The sequence below is a fragment of the Hemibagrus wyckioides genome, linkage group LG19 (genome assembly GCF_019097595.1).
Source record: "Hemibagrus wyckioides isolate EC202008001 linkage group LG19, SWU_Hwy_1.0, whole genome shotgun sequence".
NCBI lineage: Eukaryota > Metazoa > Chordata > Actinopteri > Siluriformes > Bagridae > Hemibagrus > Hemibagrus wyckioides.
Genome location: NC_080728.1, coordinates 4,623,997 through 4,647,010, shown reverse-complemented (window position 1 = coordinate 4,647,010; position 23,014 = coordinate 4,623,997). Strand labels below are relative to the sequence as shown.

Below are 23,014 nucleotides of genomic sequence, written 5' to 3'. Positions count from 1 at the left end.
ACACACAGTCTTTTCAGTCTATTAGGAGAACTAGTCTGCTACACGGATACATTTCATAGAGAATTTTCAGATAACCTCCTATCTCCTGGACTGCTTTGTCTTGACAGACAGACACACTGCTGCTCACCTGGCAAGTGAGCTGACCAGGGTTACAAATGAGTGGGGTGTGGGTGACAAAATTGTTGCTTGTGTTACAGACAATGCCAGCAACATGGTTTCAGCCCTTAGAGACCACCTCCACTGGGACCACATAACTTGTTTTGCCCACATGCTGAACTTGATTGTCAGAGCTGCACTGAAGGAGGTACAAGAAAAGTTACACAAAGTCAAGACAATTGTTGAATTCTTCCACAGAAGCACAGTTGCTTCTGACAAGCTCAAGGCCACTCAGAGACAGATGGGTCAATAACCACTGCATTTAAAACAGGATGTGGCCACAAGGTGGAATTCAACATTTTACATGTGGAAAAGATTTCTTGACATCAAGGAGCCAATCATTTCCACCCTGGCACTCACTAACGCACCTCTGCCAACCTGAGCAATGGGAAATAGCCAGAGAAACAATGGATATCATTAAGCCATTTGAGGAGGTTACTAATAAAGTCAGTGCAGAAAAGTAAGTAGTTCAATATTTTTGATTAAAATTTATATTAAAATCACATTTTAATATATTTATATTGATTTGAGTTTTCTGTAGTCATATTATTAATAGAGAAGCATGTGTAATATTAATTTATGACTTCATTATAATTAATTGTATGCAAACAATTGTTTATTTTCGTAGCTATGTGACTGCCTCCAAAGTCATTTTAATGACAAGAGGACTTCTGTTCTTCAGAATCTTCTTCTGTGTACAAAAGCCTTTCTGAGATCATGAAGGCAAGACTTTGCATTGTGGCCACATCTGTGCCATCTGAAAGAATTTTTTCTAAGACTGGCCAGATTATCTCTGATAGAAGAAACAGACTCAGCCCATCCAAGGTCCAGGAGATTGTTTTCTTGAATGCAAACATGCCTTAAAGCAGGATCAAAAAATATAGTCAGTGTGTAACAAGCCTATTTATTTTATTTTTTTTATTTATTTATTTATTTATTTATTTATTTATTTATTTAATTTTTTTATGTAAGTATTTAAAAAGCCCAACTTGTTATGTAATATAGTTTTTAGGCTTTATATTTTGTTTTAAAATTTATATGGATATGATTATTCAGCTCTGTGGCTGTATAGTGTAATTTATTTTTATTTAAATTTATTTGATTCATTTTTGATAGTTATTCCCTTATTTATTAGTTTTTTGTTTTGTTTTGTAATAATTCAAGAGTGTGTGCAGTGTTATAATAAGCTATATTGCAAAGATGTGTTTTACACAGACAATCTCTAAATAATTTAAAAGCCCAATTTGTTGTGCAATATTGTTTTAGGCTTTATATTGTAACGGTAATGGCTATTAGGCTCTGTGGCTTTATAGTTTGCTTGAGTTTTCATTTATTTTCATTTATTATTTATTTTATTTATTCATTTTGGGATAGTTATTTCCTTTGCTGTAAATCTATATAAATAAAAATAAACAATAAACAACAATTCAAGAGTCTGTACATTGTTATAATATGCTATGTTACAAAGGTGTAGGTTTCTACATTATCTACAACTCTATTATTAAATAACTGCATATGGATTAAAAACAACACTCAGATTTATGCATGAATTTATACATTTCTATTTTCTACACTGCAGGGTTAGCTGATGTTTATTCAGATAAATAATACAAAGAATAAATAAACAGTAAGTTAATAAATAAAAAAAAATAAAAAGTAAGTAGATAAATAAGAAAGAAAGAAAGAAAGAAAGAAAGAAAGAAAGAAAGAAAGAAAGAAAGAAAGAAAGAAAGAAAAGAATGAATGATTTTCCCTGATGAAGTTTAAAGCATTAACCAACTCTTTATTAAAACATTTAGTGTTCTGGAAAAGAACCATAATGACAGAAATTCACACATTTATAGTCTGTAGGAAATAAAAAGCTATAATGCACCATGTAACAGTAAGAGTAAAAAAACTGTAAGGAGGGTGGAGAATGAACTCATTTCTGTCTCCAATAAAGCGGTCATGTCACGGTACAAAAACGAAAGACTCGAACCTGAAGACTCGAAAGGAGAACTAATCTTTTCTGTTTCCGGCTCAGACTGCATTGCCTTAGCATACGGGGCTGTCACATGATGAACCAATGACTCGAACCCTATTCTCTATTTTACATAATTCCTTTTTTTTTTTTACATCATCTCCATGTCACTGCTGATTTTAACCCCTGCAGCTCACACACTACATTTAGTTTGTGTCTCAGCTGCAGTTTGTGTGATTAGTTACAAATAGTAGATAGTCTACAAATAGTAAATTTCACTGTAATTTCAGACACATTGCAGTCACATCAGAGTCTGTGAAAAATCATCAGTGTGCAGAAAAAGAAACAATCTTCCTCCTCAGGACATTGATGATGAAGCTAAAACTTCTGCTTCTGTCTCACTATTAGAGAATGTGTCTTACTGAGGAGCAGGTCATGTGACTCTCAGAGAGATGATCTTACCTCAGTGTCTCTACTTTACAGTGAGGATTCTCCAGTCCAGCAGAGAGACTCTTCACTCCTGAGTCTCCTAGTTTATTCTTGGACAGATCCAGTGTTTTCACAGTCAGATGCAGTTCTCTCGGACTGGAGATTTCTGATCTGAGCGCTGAGTCCAGAGCTGACCAACTTTTCTCTCCAAGTGAATCACAGCTGATACTGAAGGAAATAAAATAAACATAATGAACTCACACTAGTATAATAATGAACCTTCTCATTTTCATAAATGCTGAAAGTACAAAACACCAGTTAGAAAACATGATTTAAGGAACACTGCAGACAACATCTAAAACTGAACCATCAATACATCTGTTGTAAACATCCTCAGGGCCGTTTCTTCCTGTAAGTGGTATAAGTTCACCACTTATATATAGAGTTGCTGTCTTTGAAACATCTCTGTTACCGACAGCTGAGTGAGTGGTGCTTGAGTTGCTGAACTCTCCCGCTATCTCTTAGCACTAGCCAACTTTGGAAACTGCTCATATTCCTTTACGTGACTAACCTTCAAATGTCTGATGAGGTTTGTGGTGTTAAAATGCTTTGGGTGCTTCCCACCTGGTGGAATTTGCTTGTTACACAGGTTGCAGATTGCTAATGTATTGTCTTTTTCACACACTTCCTGTAATTGCCAGACCGATGAAGCCATTTTAGCAGCACACAAAAAAAAATTGTCTCACAAGTTTTGTGTCATCTGATCGGCTTTTCTAAATCAGCCATTATAGAGACCGCCGATCAAACTTCCCAAAGCAATTATCGGCCGATTATGATTGGCGACCGATCAATCGGAGCACCCCTAGTAAAAACAACAAAGAAAAAACAGAAAAACCAAAAACAACAGTAAAATAATTTACATTAATTAATTAGTTTTAGTCAATTTGTTCACTTTCTTGCTTCCACATGTTGATGTCATTAAAATGGGTAAAGTTAGTGGTCAACTACAGCTAACTAGCTAGTATCTAGAGTAGGGTTTCCCCCCGTCCTGTATAATATGGGATTGTCTCGTATTAAAATAAAACACTGTGTCTCTTACTGAGTTAATATGGGATGTGATTTGTCCTGTATTCTCATACACATTATTCATACACACACTTCACAGTGGTGAGAAAAACATAATGGTGAATAAAATTAAACCAGTTTCACAAGAAATAGCGTGTACACGTGCTGCATGAGCTCACATTTCAACATCTCAACGTTGAGTAGTTTTATGAATTAAATCTAAATGTTTCAATCGTTACATATTGTATTCACTGTGTATTTAAATTAAAACTGTATGGTACGAGATCTCCGATTCACTCAGTCACATGTTCACCACATGAACTGTGAATGAGCTAGTCACATATTAGCATTGGGCTAGCAACTTCAGCAGCAGCAACTTAGCGGTAACTCTCACATTAAACTTTACAGAACGTAACACTGATATTCTACTTCTTTATTTATTTCCTGTGTCTTCCCTTCCCTTCCTGTGTTCATAAGCTTTGCCATCTTTTCTTAATGATCTTTTTAATTAACCCCTTCATTTCAGCTTTCCCCAGAGGGACACTGACATTTATTCTTGAGGTTTTTTACCAACTCATCCTCTATTTCATTTCCCATAATCCCCACATGGGCAGGAATCCACAAAAAGAAAACCTGAGAGAAAAAAAGAGTCTGGAGTGTTTCTATTAGAATATTTCTAATCACTTCATAGCATATTTCCTCCTTTCCTGGGAAAGTGTGTCTCAGTCCCACTAACACTTGCTTCAATTCAAACAGAGAAAATACTGCATCTGTAATATACTGTATAATATGTAAAAATACTGCATCTGGAAAAAACCTTCTTTTCTCCTCAAACTTCCTGGTTCTCTGCCAAACACTGCTCTCTGTGCCTTCTCATTTCATTTGATATATATTTCCATTACTGTGTACTTTACTAAAAAGTACACAGTACTTTTCCACCCATTTTCTTAAACCATTCCCCATAATTCACTTCTGTCTACCTTTTCTCCTACAGTATCTATAATTTCTTTTATCATCTTTTATCACTTTTCATACCTCAGCCTGTCCTCTATTTAATAAAACCTACAAATGTTTTTCTTGCTTTTTTTGATTAACGGTTTCTTTCTCTTATTACTACATTACATTCTTCTGTCCACCATGGGACTGCTTTCTTCTTATAATTTAAGGACACTGAGTAACACACCCAAACAGATCTGGCAACCCTGTTCATAGCAGCTAGACGGAGATGTACTGAACAAACATTCACTGACAGAATAAACACTAGTTCAGCTTTAAGAACAATAAAAATTCAGTTGTTGTAAGCTCCTCTTGTTTGCTCTTTTGGTTGTTATTTAAATGTCTAATTCTCTATTTTACATAATTCCATTTTTTTTACACCATTTCCATGTCACTGCTGATTTTAACCCCTGCAGCTCACACACTACATTTAGTTTGTGTCTCAGCTGCAGTTTGTGTGATTAGTTACAATGTTTTAGTAAATCTGTACAAAATCATCAGTGTGCAGTAAAAAGAAACAGGAGAACCAGAACAGAAGAAATAGAAATCTCAGGACATTGATGATGAAGCTAAAACTTCTGTTTCTGTCTCACTATTAGAGAATGCTAAGGAGCAGGTCATGTGACTCTGAGAGATGATCTTACCACAGTATCTCCAGTTTACAGTGAGGATTCTCCAGTACAGCAGAGAGACTCTTCACTCCTGAGTCTGATAGTTTATTCCTGGACAGTTCCAGGACTCTCAGGTGTGAGGGGTTTGATCTCAGAGCTGAAGTCAGAGCAGCACAGCCTTCATCTGAGATACCACAACCACTCAACCTGTAGAGAGACACAATGACACAGTCTTCACTGGTTGTACACAGGGACGTTTCTAGAGTTTAATCACTAGTAGAGTACAAACCACCAACTCCTCATCAGACACTGATTTATCAGCAACATTTTACTGGGGCTCGAGTGACCACCCTGATTGTAGACAGTTTGTCTTATTGTGGACTCAGTAACACACACTATGTCTTTAGAAGGACAACACATACGACTAGAACTTGGGCTTTTCTATTCTACTTCTAATTCTACATGAAGTATTCACTACATATACACACTGTGTATGGTTATGTATGGGACAAATCAAATTTGACTTTAAAATGTTTTCAGTAACTTTTCCCTGCTTTACACATAATAATCTATATAATCTTTCTTTCTTTTATTTTAATCAGAGTTCACCTGAGAAGATCAGACTGTCAGTAATCAGACCTAAAACAGGATCAGACTCTAAATAGTTGTTGGAGAAGTTGTTAGTTCATTGGTGTATTTTTTAACCCAGACTGTGAAAGTGTAAATGGTTTATTCAGTATTGACAAGAACAACTGTGACTGTTTAATTTATACAGAATGTCTTTATCTATTATTATGACCTGGATGAAGATTAGACCATGATTTATAATATGATCTTACCCCAGTATCTCCAGTTTGCAGTGAGGATTCTCCAGTACAGCAGAGAGACTCTTCACTCCTGAGTCTGATAGTTTATTCCTGGTCAGATTCAGTTCTCTCAGGTGTGAGGGGTTTGATCTCAGAGCTGAAGTCAGAGCAGCACAGCCTTCATCTGAGATACCACACTCACTCAACCTGTAGAGAGACACAATGACACAGTCTTCATCAACAGATTTTTATCGTGGTTTAAGACTTCCTTTAAAGATGATGTGTTTGTAAATGATTTTATTATTCAGAATGACATGAGGATTTAATATCACCTGTTTATTCTAATGAACAATGTCATTAAAATGATCCCCCTGAGTGTTAGATTTAGTTTCTCTCATCTGTTGTGTGTGATATTAAACTATCAGCAGCTGAAGCTGAACAGAGGACAGCAGACTGACCATCAACTTTAACTTTAATCACTTCACACAAAGCCTCTTTATAACACTAAAATAAAAAGAAGCAAGCTCTTTCATGGTTTTATTATAGTGGAAATCATTTAAACAGAGAAGAGTCTAGATGAATACCTACCTTTTACCCTGAGAGATGGTGGGACCAGTCAGGCAGTGCTGGTGGATCAGAGAGAGCGAGGTGCAGTGCGAGAAGTAATAAGATCTTTGATGCTTGCCTACAAAGACAAGAATGGACCAGCACCATCTTACCTCAGTGTTTTGAATCTGATGAGTACAGCTACCAGAAGCCAGTGGAGGGAACGCAGCAGTGGGGTGGAGTGGGAGAACTTAGGCAGGTTGAAAACAAGCCCTGCAGCTACATTTTGGATCATCTGCAGTGGACGAATTGCATTCAGAGGAAGACCTGCCAGTAAAGAGTTGCAGTAGTCCAGTCTCGAAATAACCAGAGACTGAACAAGCACTTGAGTAGCCTTTGTGGATAGGAATGATCGAATCCTTCTAATGTTGTACAGAAGAAACCGACATGAGCGTGTCACAGTTTATTACAGTGCAGAAAAGCATGAAGCACAGTTTCTCTCTGAAAACAACATGGACATCCATGTCTAACACTGTAAACTGTTACTGATATCAGATTGAACTCACAGCCATCTTTACTCTTTTTCCTTCAGCACACATGACTCCCACCCAGACCCCCTGTACATGATGATGTCACATCAATACACAACATCTAACACCAGGGTTTATAACTGAAACAAATGCATTAACTACAACTGCACCATGAACAAGTCTCCACTGTACGTCTCCCACTTTCTTAGATAAAGGTGACTTATATAAGGCTCTCCACTCCAGTGTCACATTCTCCCCCAAATGGAGGACACTACATCAGGGTGTCCAGGCCTAGACCTTTAAAGCCCTGCAAAGTAGAAAAGAAAGCAACTTGGGTCAGGGACGGGTGAGCAGCCAGGGAAGGGTAAGTCTGATCTTTTTGTGCAATGCAATGAAGAAAAGTTTAATCTAACCATTCCATTTCCACCTGTCACTAATCCAATGTCTAGCAAAGTATCAGAGACTGCTATTTCACTTATGAATGAAACTTATGCTAAATATCATGAGCCGGAATTTAAGAAAATGATGATACAGTTTCTAGTTGACTCAGGAGCAGGGCATTCTGTGATACGATTGTGTGAATTTTCTATTTCATCTAGAATGAGCAATCACTCTCCGTGTACTACAGGAGCATCAGGGATGTCAGTAATTGAGACATTCTCTGTGCCCTTAAAATGTGAGATAGTAACTACACAGAAACAATTTGAATTCTCTTTTTTAATTTCTGAGTGTTGCCCAATAAATCTGTTGGGTCGAGATTTGATGTGCAAACTAAATTTAAATCTGATCAGCACATCACTAGGCCTTAGGATAGAACGGGGAGATAACTTCTGCTTTGTAAAATATGATCCCAGACCCCTGCTCTATGTGTATGAGTGGAAACTGTGTAATTCCTCTTCCACTGATGTTACACACTCTCCAGTAGAGAAAGCAAAAACTCTCACCTCCTTTTCTCACACAGACTACATGACACTGAAAGCGCTGCACTGTACTGCACACATACACAGATACGAACCACATGAGAGTTATGAGAAAGAATGGTTCAGGAAGTTAGATAGGCCAGACATATTGATATTGAAGTGTGTGACATGGAATGAACACAGATGTGCTGTAGAGGTAGATTTATCTCGGGTTTCAGTTTGGGCTGGTCATCCACACCCATTCCAAATGAATCATGGATCTCCACATCTCTCTCTAGCCAAATCTGTCAATGACGAGTGGGAATTTTTGGGAGAATGGATGTTACAGGCTACTCAAAGTCATGATTGGGAACCAACTGAGCAGCCAGCTGTTCTTTACAGCCCAAAATTAAATGCATATAGCACAGCACTAAATTGGCTGGCTAGAGCTGAGAGAGGCGTGGTGATCCCTCCTGATGACGGGACAGATCCCAACCTATGGTACAAAACCGATTTGGCCCTACCTAATTTGGAACTTTCAGATGTACGACTACGAAAAGTGGAATTTCAAGGAATTGTGGGCAAGTGGAAAATATGATGTAGGTCTGATTAAAAATTGCCCTCCAGTGATCATTACACCAAAATCGGATTATAGGCCAAAGAGAGCTTAATATCCCCTAAAACCAGAAGCTATAGCAGGAATAACACCGGTGTTTAACTCTATTAAAATCTGCGAGACGTCTCCTGTGCGAACACCACTCTTCCCAGTAAGAAAAATAAGAGCTCCAGGGGAGCCCGAGTGGAGATTCGTACAAGATCTGTGGTTGATGATGCTGTGATCCAACGAGCACCTAAAGTTCCTAACCCATACACTATCTTGGCCCAAATTCCAGTTGACAGTGCATGGTTCTCTGTTGTTGATATAGCTAATGCATTCTTTAGCATACCAGTACATCCAGATTGTCAATTTTGGTTTGCATTTTCCTTTAATGGAAAAGCCTATACTTTCACATGCTTATGTCAGGGCTATTGTGAGTCACCTACAATCTATAATGAAGCATTAAAGAACAGTTTAGACACACTGCAGTTAACTGAGAAATATGTACTGCTTCAGTATGTAGATGACATTCTGTTGGCCGCACTGACTAAAGAGCAGTGTGAAAAAGACACCATTAAATTGCTCCGTCACCTCGCTAAAGAAGGACATAAAGCAAGCCTGTCAAAACTGCAATTTGTACAACAAAATAGGACATTTAATTTCTGCAGAAGGTAAAAGACTTGAGTTGAGCAGAGTGGAAGCAATACAGAAAATTCCCAAACCGGTTACTAAAAAACAGTTAATGTCATTCTTGGGTATGTGTTCATACTGTAGGATGTTCATACCCGATTATGCTGTGTTAGAGGCACCGCTGAGCACTATTGCTCACGGATAAGGCCTGCAAGCACACAGCAAAGTGACGTGGACTGAGACTGCAAACGCTGCATTTGAACGACTGAAAGAGACATTACAGACGACACCCACATTGGGCAGTCCTGAGACTCAGAATGAAATTCTGATTTCAGGTAAACTTCATTCATTCATTCATTCATTCATTGTCTATACCCTCTTATTCCTAGGACTCCTAGGGTCACGGGGGTCTGCTGGAGCCTATCCCAGCGCACATTGGGCGACAGGCAGGGGTACACCCTGGACAGGTCGCCAGTCCATCACAGGGCCTTTCAGGTAAACTTCCGTCTCATTACTCAGCACAGGCGACGAAACTCACCGCCCTCACAAAGGCCTGCAAATTGGCAGAGGGTAAGACTGTGAATATTTACACTGATAGCAGGTACAACTTAGAAGGTACAAAGCATCACGCATGATTTTGGAACATTATGGAAGCATAGGGGTTTTTTGACCTCTTCAGGCAAGCTTATCGCGCACCATGGCCTGATAGCCGACCTCCTGGACGCAATCCTACTTCCAAAAGCTATTGCAGTATGTAAATGTGAAGCACATATGCTTCACTCCTACTCTAAGTCTCACTGAATTACAGGGTATGGGTGATCATGAGGAGAAACAACGCTGGAGGAAGTTGGGATATGTCCAAAAAGAAGGTGTTTGTTATGGACCCACAGGAAAACCATGTTTACCGAAGAAACTGTTTCCCTTTTATGCTAAATTGACACATGGTAAAGACCACATGACAAAAGGAGGGATGGTAACAGAAATAAGGAAACACTGGCATGTTATAGGCTTTACTAACTACTCCCAAAAATTTTGTGAATGCTGTGTCATATGTGCAACAAACAACGTTGGGAGAGGATTTCCGATTACTCAGAGTGTATACCCGCCACCACAAAGGCCATTTGAACACTTACAAATGGACATTATTGAGTTAACACCTAGTGAGGGTAAGAAGTATTGTCTGGTTATAGTAGATATGTTCTCTAAATGGGTAGAGGCTTTTCCTACATCTAAGCAGGATGCAGTAGCAAAAGCACTGCTCATTGAAATTATTCCACGGTGGGGAATTCCTGAGAGAATTGGTAGTGATAATGGTACCCCATTCGAGAATCAGGCATTACAGAAAGTCAGTGAACACTTAGGATTCAACCTGAAACAGCACTGTGCCCATCACCCAGCTAGTGGTGGAGCAGTAGAGAACGGCACATTAAAAAATAAATTGGCAAAATGTTGCGCTGAGACAGGTTTGTCAAAGCCCTCCCAATAGTGTTGATGTACATGCAAGCACAAGCAAGAGGGAGAGCTAACCTGAGTCCATTAGAAATCCTTTTTGGCAGGCCATTAACCACAGGAGTGGGTGTCCCAGGACGCCAGAGACACAGTATCGGCGAATGTGAAGATCAAATGTTGAACTATTGCATAAATTTGTCTTCTGTGTTATCTGATATTCACAGGCAGGTGAAGGATGCCCTTCCTAAACCGCACACAGACACCTTGCATGACCTGAAGCCTGGCGAGTGGAACGTCGTGAAAGACTTCAGGAGGAAGAATTGGAAGGCTTAGCGTTGGCTGGGACCGTTCCAGATTCTGCTGACTGCACCCACTGCTGTGAAGATAGCAGAGAGAGCGACATGGATACACACCAGTCACTGTAAGCGGATACCAGTGCCGGATCAGGAACTAGGGGAGAGTAAAGGTTCACCGTAACCACCCAATACAGTAGAATTGCTGGTTTCTAGATGAAATCTAGAAAAAATCTCTAACACCTGCACTTAGAAAGACTACCCTAACAGATAGTGTTCCAGAGCCTCGGTGAGGTGGGACGAGTGCATAAGGGCAGAGTCTGCACTCTGAGCACCAATATACGGCACCAATATATCAGGAAAGGTGAAGGTTCACTTAAAGTTTGGTGTTGTTCATAGGAATCATCTGAGAGACATTCTAAGAATCCTGTTACTGAGACATGAAAAGGTGAAACTCAAAAAGACAACACTCCTGTGCACATGGTTTGGACACCCCAAGTGGTCTAGTGTGTGTAAACCCATTTCCACAGAGAAAAGAGGAGTGTGCAAAATGCTTGACATCTCGTGTTGTTTTAACATACCAGATGTGTTTGCTAATGTTACAGAGGTGCTTAACCACATGAGGAATGCGATTAGACCCCCACCACAAGCGGACAATTCATGGTTCAGTTGGTTCACTGCCTTTTGGGGAGACTGGGGATACTGGTTAGTGCATACACTGCTGCCCATAATTGTGATCGGACTTCTAGCTCTGATGTGTGTTCCCTGCATTTGTCTGTTGGTGTCTACCACTCTACAACGATTAGTTGCCTCAACACTCAACAGGAAAGTAGAGTGTCAACTCCTACAACAAACGGAGGACAGATTTGCCGAACAGAAAATGTATTGGAGTAAAAGTATAGAATTTGTTTCAAAAAAGTAGTGAAGTAAAAGTAAAAGTTGACAAATATAAAAAAACTTTACTCAAGTAAAGTACAAAAACTCTCAAAAAATACTTAAGTACTGTAACCAAGTAATTTTACTTTGTTACATTACACCACTGTCAACCAGTTTTCAGATGATAAAACAAATCACAAGTGACCATCACAAGTTATTTTTCACCTCGACTGACCGATCATACTCTCTTTGGAAGTTCACTACTGACCAATCAGTGTTGTGTTTTCAAGCATGATTTGAAATACAGCGTCACAGACGTTCATGTCTTCATGTGAACAGCACAGCAGCAGCAGATCCCCGTATTAAAGCATACAGTCATTCAGTTACTCCAAAGAAAAAGAAGATGCTGGGAAGCTTTTATAAAGATACTGAACAAACCTTACAAAGTCCATCTAACAACCAGGAACTAAGTGTAGCCTGTGAGCTGCAGGCCTACCTACAGTCACGTAACCTGGATAGTGAGGGGGATCCATTAAAATGGAGGAAAGAGAATGTGTCTTCCTGAGGAGCAGGTCATGTGACTCTCAGAGAGATGATCTTACCTCAGTGTCTCCAGTTTACAGTGAGGATTCTCCAGTACAGCAGAGAGACTCTTCACTCCTGAGTCTGATAGTTTATTCCAGGACAGATTCAGTTCTCTCAGGTGTGAGGGGTTTGATCTCAGAGCTGAAGTCAGAGCAGCACAGCCTTCATCTGAGATACCACACTTACACAACCTGTAGAGAGACACAATGACACAGTCTTCATCAACAGATTTTTATCTTGGTTTAAGACTTCCTTTAAAGATGATGTGTTTGTAAATGATTTTATTATTCAGAATGACATGAGGATTTAATATCACCTGTTTATTCTAATGAACAATGTCATTAAAATGATCCCCCTGAGTGTTAGATTTAGTTTCTCTCATCTGTTGTGTGTGATATTAAACTATCAGCAGCTGAAGCTGAACAGAGGACAGCAGACTGACCATCAACTTTAACTTTAATCACTTCACACAAAGCCTCTTTATAACACTAAAATAAAAAGAAGCAAGCTCTTTCATGGTTTTATTATAGTGGAAATCATTTAAAATTCTAGATTACACCAGATTAAAAGATACTATTTACAAAAGTGCTTTAAGTCTCCATCAATGAATATATTAACCCTGGTTCAATAGGTTACAGACTTAAGATACCAATAGTCTAAAATTGTTTTATTTAAATATAACAATACATAAAAACAGGGAAAGATAAGAGCTAGTTTAAGTGCTTCAGGAAAAACGTCGTTGTTTGAAGACAGTGCTAGTGGATCAGAGAGAGCGAGGTGCAATGCGAGAAGTAATATGATCTTTGAGGTAAGATGGTGCTGGTCCATTCTTGGCTTTGTAGGCAAGCATCAGTGTTTTGAATCTGATGAGTACAGCTACCAGAAGCCAGTGGAGGGAACGTAGCAGTGGGGTGGAGTGGGAGAACTTAGGCAGGTTGAAAACAAGCCCTGCAGCTACATTTTGGATCATCTGCAGTGGACGAATTGCATTCAGAGGAAGACCTGCCAGTAAAGAGTTGCAGTAGTCCAGTCTCGAAATAACCAGAGACTGAACAAGCACTTGAGTAGCCTGTGTGGATAGGAATGGTCGAATCCTTCTAATGTTGTACAGAAGAAACCGACATGAGCGTGTCACAGTTTATTACAGTGCAGAAAAGCATGAAGTACAGTTTCTCTCTGAAAACAACATGGACATCCATGTCTAACACTGTAAACTGTTATTGATATCAGATTGAACTCACAGCCATCTTTACTCTTTTTCCTTCAGCACACATGACTCCCACCCAGACCCCCTGTACATGATGATGTCACATCAATACACAACATTTAACACCAGGGTTTATAACTGAAACAAATGCATTAACTACAACTGCACCATGAACAAGTCTCCACTGTACGTCTCCCACTTTCTTAGATAAAGGTGACTTATATAAGGCTCTCCACTCCAGTGTCACATTCTCCCCCAAATGGAGGACACTACATCAGGGTGTCCAGGCCTAGACCTTTAAAGCCCTGCAAAGTAGCACAGGCTACACATTTCCAGAGTCCACTGGTCCAGAGAGACCAGTTCATCTCTGTAAAAATTGTACTTGAAAGGCTGCTGATCTGCTCTGTACATGTATAAGACAATGTCCTCTTTCTTTTTTGGGGGGTAAATACACAGCAGTTTTTAGAATCCACTGCAATTTCTCCCAAAACAAAGCAACTAAATTTAGATATATTTTTGCCTGTAGTTATGCTGGAAGATCAACACAAGCTAGCTGATGCCAGACAGCAGATGTTACTTACTTACTGTAAGATGTTAACGATCAGCATTCAGTCTTCATTTATATTATGACAATTCTGTAATTTCCATTTATCAAAGAGATTTTTACCTTTTCAACAACTCCTTCAAAATTTTCTGCATAAACATTCCATCTCCTAAAACCCTCCCTGGTCAAAGTTACACCCTACACCAGGGGTGTCAAACCGTATCCACAAAGGACCAGTGTGGGTGCAGGTTTTCATTCCAACCGAGCAGAAGCCACACCTGAGTCAACTGAAAGCCAATATCAGTTGATTAAACAGGTGGAATCAGGTGTAGCTTCTGCTGGGTTGGAATCGGTTGGCTAAGCTTTCATTAAATACCTCTAATAGAGTAAGTAAAAGATTTATAAAAGTCAACCAGTAACCCATCAGTTCCAGGTCCTTTACCACACTCCATACTCTGGATGGCTCTTTCCAGTTCCTCCAAAGTTACAGCCTTAATGAACTCAAAATCAGCATCTTCAGATACTCGAGGCAGATTATCAAGGAAAACTTTATCAACAGCTTTTTCAAGCCTGAATTCACTCTTATATTGCTTTTCTTCAAATGTCAGAAGAGTCTGACAACAAGACCGCCTACAGTTAATTAAACATAATCATCTGCAATGGAGGCAAGATTTCTGCCTCCCACAGTTAATTAAACATAATCATCTGCAATGGAGGCAAGATTTCTGCCTCCCACAGTTAATTAAACATAATCATCTGCAATGGAGGCAAGATTTCTGCCTCCCACAGTTAATTAAACATAATCATCTGCAATACTGTTGTGTTAGCAGCAAAAATCGTCAGTATAGTGACGCTGCAAATTCTTCTTATGGACTGAGTTTTCAGATGATAAACCAAATCACAAGTGACCATCACAAGTTATTTTTCACCTCCACTGACCGATCATACTCTCTTTGGAAGTTCACTACTGACCAATCAGTGTTGTGTTTTCAAGCATGATTTGAAATACAGCGTCACAGAAGTTCATGTCTTCATGTGAACAGCACAGCAGCAGCAGATCCCCATATTAAAGCATACAGTCATTCAGTTACTCCAAAGAAAAAGAAGATGCTGGGAAGCTTTTATAAAGATACTGAACAAACCTTACAAAGTCCATCTAACAACCAGGAACTAAGTGTAGCCTGTGAGCTGCAGGCCTACCTACAGTCACGTAACCTGGATAGTGAGGGGGATCCATTAAAACTACTTGTGCATATCAGCCACAAGTTCTAGTGTTCACTGTTCTCCAGAGCAGAGAGTGTGTACACAGTGGAGACAGAGCTACACTTTCTAACAGACTGTAAAAAAGTTCAGTTCTCTCTCATGCCCAACACTGACAAACTGTTTATTCTGTTAGGAGAAATGAAGGAGAGCTGCATTTTAGCAGGACAGTACATATCTGTCTGTCACAACCGGAGGGACACTGAGTAACACACCCAAACAGATCTGGCAACCCTGTTCATAGCAGCTAGATGGAGATGTACTGAACAAACATTCACTGACAGAATAAACACTAGTTCAGCTTTAAGAACAATAAAAATGCAGTTTTTGTAAGCTCCTCTTGTTTGCTCTTTTGGTTGTTATTTAAATATCTAATTCTCTATTTTACATAATTCCATTTTTTTTTACACCATTTCCATGTCACTGCTGATTTTAACCCCTGCAGCTCACACACTACATTTAGTTTGTGTCTCAGCTGCAGTTCGTGTGATTAGTTACAATGTTTTAGTAAATCTGTACAAAATCATCAGTGTGCAGTAAAAAGAAACAGGAGAACCAGAACAGAAGAAACAGAAATCTCAGGACATTGATGATGAAGCTAAAACTTCTGTTTCTGTCTCACTATTAGAGAATGCTAAGGAGCAAGTCATGTGACTCTCAGAGAGATGATCTTACCACAGTTTCTCCAGTTTACAGTGAGGATTCTCCAGTACAGCAGAGAGACTCTTCACTCCTGAGTCTCCTAGATTATTATCAGACAGATTCAGGTCTCTCAGGTGTGAGGGGTTTGATCTCAGAGCTGAAGTCAGAGCAGCACAGCCTTCATCTGAGATACCACACTCACACAACCTGTAGAGAGACACAATGACACAGTCTTCACTGGTTGTACACAGGGACGTTTCTAGAGTTTAATCACTAGTAGAGTACAAACCAACAACTCCTCATCAGACACTGTCACGTAACCTGGATAGTGAGGGGGATCCATTAAAATGGAGGAAAGAGAATGTGTCTTACTGAGGAGCAGGTCATGTGACTCTCAGAGAGATGATCTTACCTCAGTGTCTCCAGTTTAAAGTGAGGATTCTCCAGTACAGCAGAGAGACTCTTCACTCCTGAGTCTCCTAGATTATTCTCAGACAGATTCAGTTCTCTCAGGTGTGAGGGGTTTGATCTCAGAGCTGAAGTCAGAGCAGCACAGCCTTCATCTGAGATACCACACTCACACAACCTGTAGAGAGACACAATGACACAGTCTTCATCAACAGATTTTTATCTTGGTTTAAGACTTCCTTTGAAGATGATGTGTTTGTAAATAATTTTTTTATTCAGAATGACATGAGGATTTAATATCACCTGTTTATTCTAATGAACAATGTCATTAAAATGATCCCCCTGAGTGTTAGATTTAGTTTCTCTCATCTGTTGTGTGTGATATTAAACTATCAGCAGCTGAAGCTGAACAGAGGACAGCAGACTGACCATCAACTTTAACTTTAATCACTTCACACAAAGCCTCTTTATAACACTAAAATAAAAAGAAGCAAGCTCTTTCATGGTTTTATTATAGTGGAAATCATTTAAAATTCTAGATTACACCAGATTAAAAGATACTATTTACAAAAGTACAAAAGTGCTTTAAGTCTCCATCAATGAATATATTAACACTGGTTCAATAGGTTACAGACTTAAGATACCAATAGTCTAAAATTGTTTTTTAGACATATAACAATACATAAAAACAGGGAAAGATAAGAGCTGGTTTAAGTGCTTCAGGAAAAACGTCGTCGTTTGAAGACGGTCAGAGACTCGGCTGTACGGACATCTAGGGGAAGTTCATTCCACCACCTCGGTGCCAGAACAGAGAAGAGTCTAGATAAATACCTGCCTTTTACCCTGAGAGATGGTGGGACCAGTCGGGCAGTGCTAGTGGATCAGAGAGAGCGAGGTGCAGTGCGAGAAGTAATAAGATCTTTGAGGTAAGATGGTGCTGGTCCATTCTTGGCTTTGTAGGCAAGCATCAGTGTTTTGAATCTGATGAGTACAGCTACCAGAAGCCAGTGGAGGGAACGCAGCAGTGGGGTGGAGTGGGAGAACTTAGGCAGGTTGAAAACAAGCCCTGCAGCTACATTTTGGATCATCTGCAGTGGACGAATTGCATTCAGAGGAAGACCTGCCAGTAAAGAGTTGCAGTAGTCCAGTCTCGAAATAACCAGAGACTGAACAAGCACTTGAGTAGCCTGTGTGGATAGGAATGGTCGAATCCTTCTAATGTTGTACAGAAGAAACCGACATGAGCGTGTCACAGTTTATTACAGTGCAGAAAAGCATGAAGCACAGTTTCTCTCTGAAAACAACATGGACATCCATGTCTAACACTGTAAACTGTTACTGATATCAGATTGAACTCACAGCCATCTTTACTCTTTTTCCTTCAGCACACATGACTCCCACCCAGACCCCCTGTACATGATGATGTCACATCAATACACAACATCTAACACCAGGGTTTATAACTGAAACAAATGCATTTACTACAACTGCACCATGAACAAGTCTCCACTGTACGTCTCCCACTTTCTTAGATAAAGGTGACTTATATAAGGCTCTCCACTCCAGTGTCACATTCTCCCCCAAATGGAGGACACTACATCAGGGTGTCCAGGCCTAGACCTTTAAAGCCCTGCAAAGTAGCACAGGCTACACATTTCCAGAGTCCACTGGTCCAGAGAGATCAGTTCATCTCTGTACAAATTGTACTTGAAAGGCTGCTGATCTGCTCTGTACATGTATAAGACAATGTCCTCTTTCTTTTTTGGGGGGTAAATACACAGCAGTTTTTAGAATCCACTGCAATTTCTCCCAAAACAAAGCAACTAAATTTAGATGTATTTTTGCCTGTAGTTATGCTGGAAGATCAACACAAGCTAGCTGATGCCAGACAGCAGATGTTACTTACTTACTGTAAGATGTTAACGATCAACATTCAGTCTTCATTTATATTATGACAATTCTGTAATTTCCATTTATCCAAGAGATTTTTACCTTTTCAACAACTCCTTCAAAATTTTCTACATAAACATTCCATCTCCTAAAACCCTCCCTGGTCAAAGTTACACGCTACACCAGGGGTGTCAAACCGTATCCACAAAGGGCCGGTGTGGGTGCAGGTTTTCATTCCAACCGAGCAGAAGCCACACCTGAGTCTACTGAAAGCCAATATCAGTTGATTAAACAGGTGGAATCAGGTGTAGCTTCTGCTGGGTTGGAATCGGTTGGCTAAGCTTTCATTAAATACCTCTAATAGAGTAAGAAAAAGATTTATAAAAGTCAACCAGTAACCCATCAGTTCCAGGTCCTTTACCACACTCCATACTCTGGATGGCTCTTTCCTGTTCCTCCAAAGTTACAGCCTTAATGAACTCAAAATCAGGATCTTCAGATACCCAAGGCAGATTATCAAGGAAAACTTTATCAACAGCTTTTTCAAGCCTGAATTCACTCTTATATTGCTTTTCTTCAAATGTCAGAAGAGTCTGACAACAAGAACTCCCACAGTTAATTAAACATAATCATCTGCAATACTGATGTGTTAGCAGCAAAAATCATCAGTATAGTGACGCTCCAAATTCTTCTTATGGACTGAGTTTTCAGATGATAAACCAAATCACAAGTGACCATCACAAGTTATTTTTCACCTCGACTGACCGATCATACTCTCTTTGGAAGTTCACTACTGACCAATCAGTGCTGTTTTTTTAAGCATGATTTGAAATACAGCGTCAGAGAAGTTCATGTCTTCATGTGAACAGCACAGCAGCAGCAGATCCCCGTATTAAAGCATACAGTCATTCAGTTACTCCAAAGAAAAAGAAGATGCTGGGAAGCTTTTATAAAGATACTGAACAAACCTTACAAAGTCCATCTAACAACCAGGAACTAAGTGTAGCCTGTGAGCTGCAGGCCTACCTACAGTCACGTAACCTGGATAGTGAGGGGGATCCATTAAAATGGAGGACAGAACAACAAAAGATCTACCCAAGGACCTAAAAAGACTACTTGTGCGTATCAGCCACAAGTTCTAGTGTTCACTGTTCTCCAGAGCAGAGAGTGTGTACACAGTGGACACAGAGCTACACTTTCTAACAGACTGTAAAAAAGTTCAGTTCTCTCTCATGCCCAACACTGACAAACTGTTTATTCTGTTAGGAGAAATGAAGGAGAGCTGCATTTTAGCAGGACAGTACATATCTGTCTGTCACAACCGGAGGGACACTGAGTAACACACCCAAACAGATCTGGCAACCCTGTTCATAGCAGCTAGATGGAGATGTACTGAACAAACATTCACTGACAGAATAAACACTAGTTCAGCTTTAAGAACAATAAAAATGCAGTTGTTGTAAGCTCCTCTTGTTTGCTCTTTTGGTTGTTATTTAAATATCTAATTCTCTATTTTACATAATTCCATTTTTTTTTTATACACCATTTCCATGTCACTGCTGATTTTAACCCCTGCAGCTCACACAGTACGTTTAGTTTGTGTCTCAGCTGCAGTTCGTGTGATTAGTTACAATGTTTTAGTAAATCTGTACAAAATCATCAGTGTGCAGTAAAAAGAAACAGGAGAACCAGAACAGAAGAAACAGAAATCTCAGGACATTGATGATGAAGCTAAAACTTCTGTTTCTGTCTCACTATTAGAGAATGTGTCTTACTGAGGAGCAGGAAATGTGACTCTCAGAGAGATGATCTTACCACAGTGTCTCCAGTTTACAGTGAGGATTCTCCAGTACAGCAGAGACACTCTTCACTCCTGAGTCTGATAGTTTATTATTGGTCAGATTCAGGTCTCTCAGGTGTGAGGGGTTTGATCTCAGAGCTGAAGTCAGAGCAGCACAGCCTTCATCTGAGATACCACACTCACTCAACCTGTAGAGAGACACAATGACACAGTCTTCACTGGTTGTACACAGGGACGTTTCTAGAGTTTAATCACTAGTAGAGTACAAACCAACAACTCCTCATCAGACACTGATTTATCAGCAACATTTTACTGGGGCTCGAGTGACGACCCTGATTGTAGACAGTTTGTCTTATTGTGGACTCAGTAACACACACTATGTCTTTAGAAGGACAACACAAGAGTAGAACTTGGACATTTCTATTCTACTTCTAATTCTACATGAAGTATTCACTATATATACACACTGTGTATGGTTATGTATGGGACAAATCAAATATGACTTTAAAATGTTTTCAGTAACTTTTCCCTGCTTTACACATAATAATCTATATAATCTTTCTTTCTTTTATTTTAATCAGAGTTCACCTGAGAAGATCAGACTGTCAGTAATCAGACCTAAAACAGGATCAGACTCTAAATAGTTGTTGGAGAAGTTGTTAGTTCATTGGTGTATTTTTTAACCCAGACTGTGAAAGTGTAAATGGTTTATTCAGTATTGACAAGAACAACTGTGACTCTGTTTTATTTATACAGAATGTCTTTATCTATTATTATGACCTGGATGAAGATTAGACCATGATTTATAATATGATCTTACCCCAGTATCTCCAGTTTGCAGTGAGGATTCTCCAGTACAGCAGAGAGACTCTTCACTCCTGAGTCTCCTAGTTTATTCCAGGACAGATCCAGGTCTCTCAGGTGTGAGGGGTTTGATCTCAGAGCTGAAGTCAGAGCAGCACAGCCTTCATCTGATACACCACACTTATACAACCTGTAGAGAGACACAATGACACAGTCTTCATCAACAGATTTTTATCTTGGTTTAAGACTTCCTTTAAAGATGATGTGTTTGTAAATGATTTTATTATTCAGAATGACATGAGGATTTAATATCACCTGTTTATTCTAATGAACAATGTCATTAAAATGATCCCCCTGAGTGTTAGATTTAGTTTCTCTCATCTGTTGTGTGTGATATTAAACGATCAGCAGCTGAAGCTGAACAGAGGACAGCAGACTGACCATCAACTTTAACTTTAATCGCTTCACACAAAGCCTCTTTATAACACTCAAATAAAAAGCAGCAAGCTCTTTCATGGTTTTATTATAGTGGAAATCATTTAAAATTCTAGATTACACCAGATTAAAAGATACTATTTACAAAAGTTCTTTAAGTCTCCATCAATGAATATATTAACACTGGTTCAATAGGTTACAGACTTAAGATACCAATAGTCTAAAATTGTTTTTTAAACATATAACAATACATAAAAACAGGGAAAGATAAGAGCTAGTTTAAGTGCTTCAGGAAAAACGTCGTCGTTTGAAGACGGTCAGAGACTCGGCTGTACGGACATCTAGGGGAAGTTTATTCCACCACCTCGGTGCCAGAACAGAGTGAGTCTAGATGAATACCTGCCTTTTACCCTGAGAGATGGTGGGACCAGTCGGGCAGTGCTGGTGGATCAGAGAGAGCGAGGTGCAGTGCGAGAAGTAATAAGATCTTTGAGGTAAGATGGTGCTGGTCCATTCTTGGCTTTGTAGGCAAGCATCAGTGTTTTGAATCTGATGAGTACAGCTACCAGAAGCCAGTGGAGGGAACGCAGCAGTGGGGTGGAGTGGGAGAACTTAAGCAGGTTGAAAACAAGCCCTGCAGCTACATTTTGGATCATCTGCAGTGGACGAATTGCATTCAGAGGAAAACCTGCCAGTAAAGAGTTGCAGTAGTCCAGTCTCGAAATAACCAGAGACTGAACAAGCACTTGAGTAGCCTGTGTGGATAGGAATGGTCGAATCCTTCTAATGTTGTACAGAAGAAACCGACATGAGCGTGTCACAGTTTATTACAGTGCAGAAAAGCATGAAGTACAGTTTCTTTCTGAAAACAACATGGACATCCATGTCTAACACTGTAAACTGTTATTGATATCAGATTGAACTCACAGCCATCTTTACTCTTTTTCCTTCAGCACACATGACTCCCACCCAGACCCCCTGTACATGATGATGTCACATCAATACACAACATCTAACACCAGGGTTTAATAACTGAAACAAATGCATTAACTACAACTGCACCATGAACAAGTCTCCACTGTACGTCTCCCACTTTCTTAGATAAAGGTGACTTATATAAGGCTCTCCACTCCAGTGTCACATTCTCCCCCAAATGGAGGACACTACATCAGGGTGTCCAGGCCTAGACCTTTAAAGCCCTGCAAAGTAGCACAGGCTACACATTTCCAGAGTCCACTGGTCCAGAGAGACCAGTTCATCTCTGTACAAATTGTACTTGAAAGGCTGCTGATCTGCTCTGTACATGTATAAGACAATGTCCTCTTTCTTTTTTGGGTAAATACACAGCAGTTTTTAGAATCCACTGCAATTTCTCCCAAAACAAAGCAACTAAATTTAGATATATTTTTGCCTGTAGTTATGCTGGAGGATCAACACAAGCTAGCTGATGCCAGACAGCAGATGTTACTTACTTACTGTAAGATGTTAAAGATCAACATTCAGTCTTCATTTATATTATGAAATTTCTGTAATTTCCATTTATCAAAGAGATTTTTACCTTTTCAACAACTCCTTCATAATTTTCTGCATAAAC

General features: G+C 39.5%; 1 protein-coding gene across 23 annotated transcripts in view; it reads right to left on the bottom strand.

Annotated features, from left to right (window-relative positions):
* Positions 1-23,014, bottom strand: part of LOC131370000 (NACHT, LRR and PYD domains-containing protein 12-like) — a 138,061-nt gene that overhangs the window by 25,936 nt on the left and 89,111 nt on the right. For 8 of the 23 annotated variants that reach the window (XM_058416960.1, XM_058416966.1, XM_058416965.1 and 5 more), the window contains 8 exons: positions 21,002-21,175; positions 20,196-20,369; positions 16,495-16,668; positions 16,116-16,289; positions 12,447-12,620; positions 6,057-6,230; positions 5,251-5,424; positions 2,579-2,773 (listed from right to left, as the gene is read on the bottom strand). In XM_058416960.1, coding sequence (XP_058272943.1) covers positions 2,579-2,773; positions 5,251-5,424; positions 6,057-6,230; positions 12,447-12,620; positions 16,116-16,289; positions 16,495-16,668; positions 20,196-20,369; positions 21,002-21,175 — 1,413 coding nt within the window. The remainder of the gene's footprint in view (positions 1-2,578; positions 2,774-5,250; positions 5,425-6,056; positions 6,231-12,446; positions 12,621-16,115; positions 16,290-16,494; positions 16,669-20,195; positions 20,370-21,001; positions 21,176-23,014) is intronic. The other 15 variants (XM_058416967.1, XM_058416972.1, XM_058416980.1 and 12 more) reach the window with 9 other exon arrangements.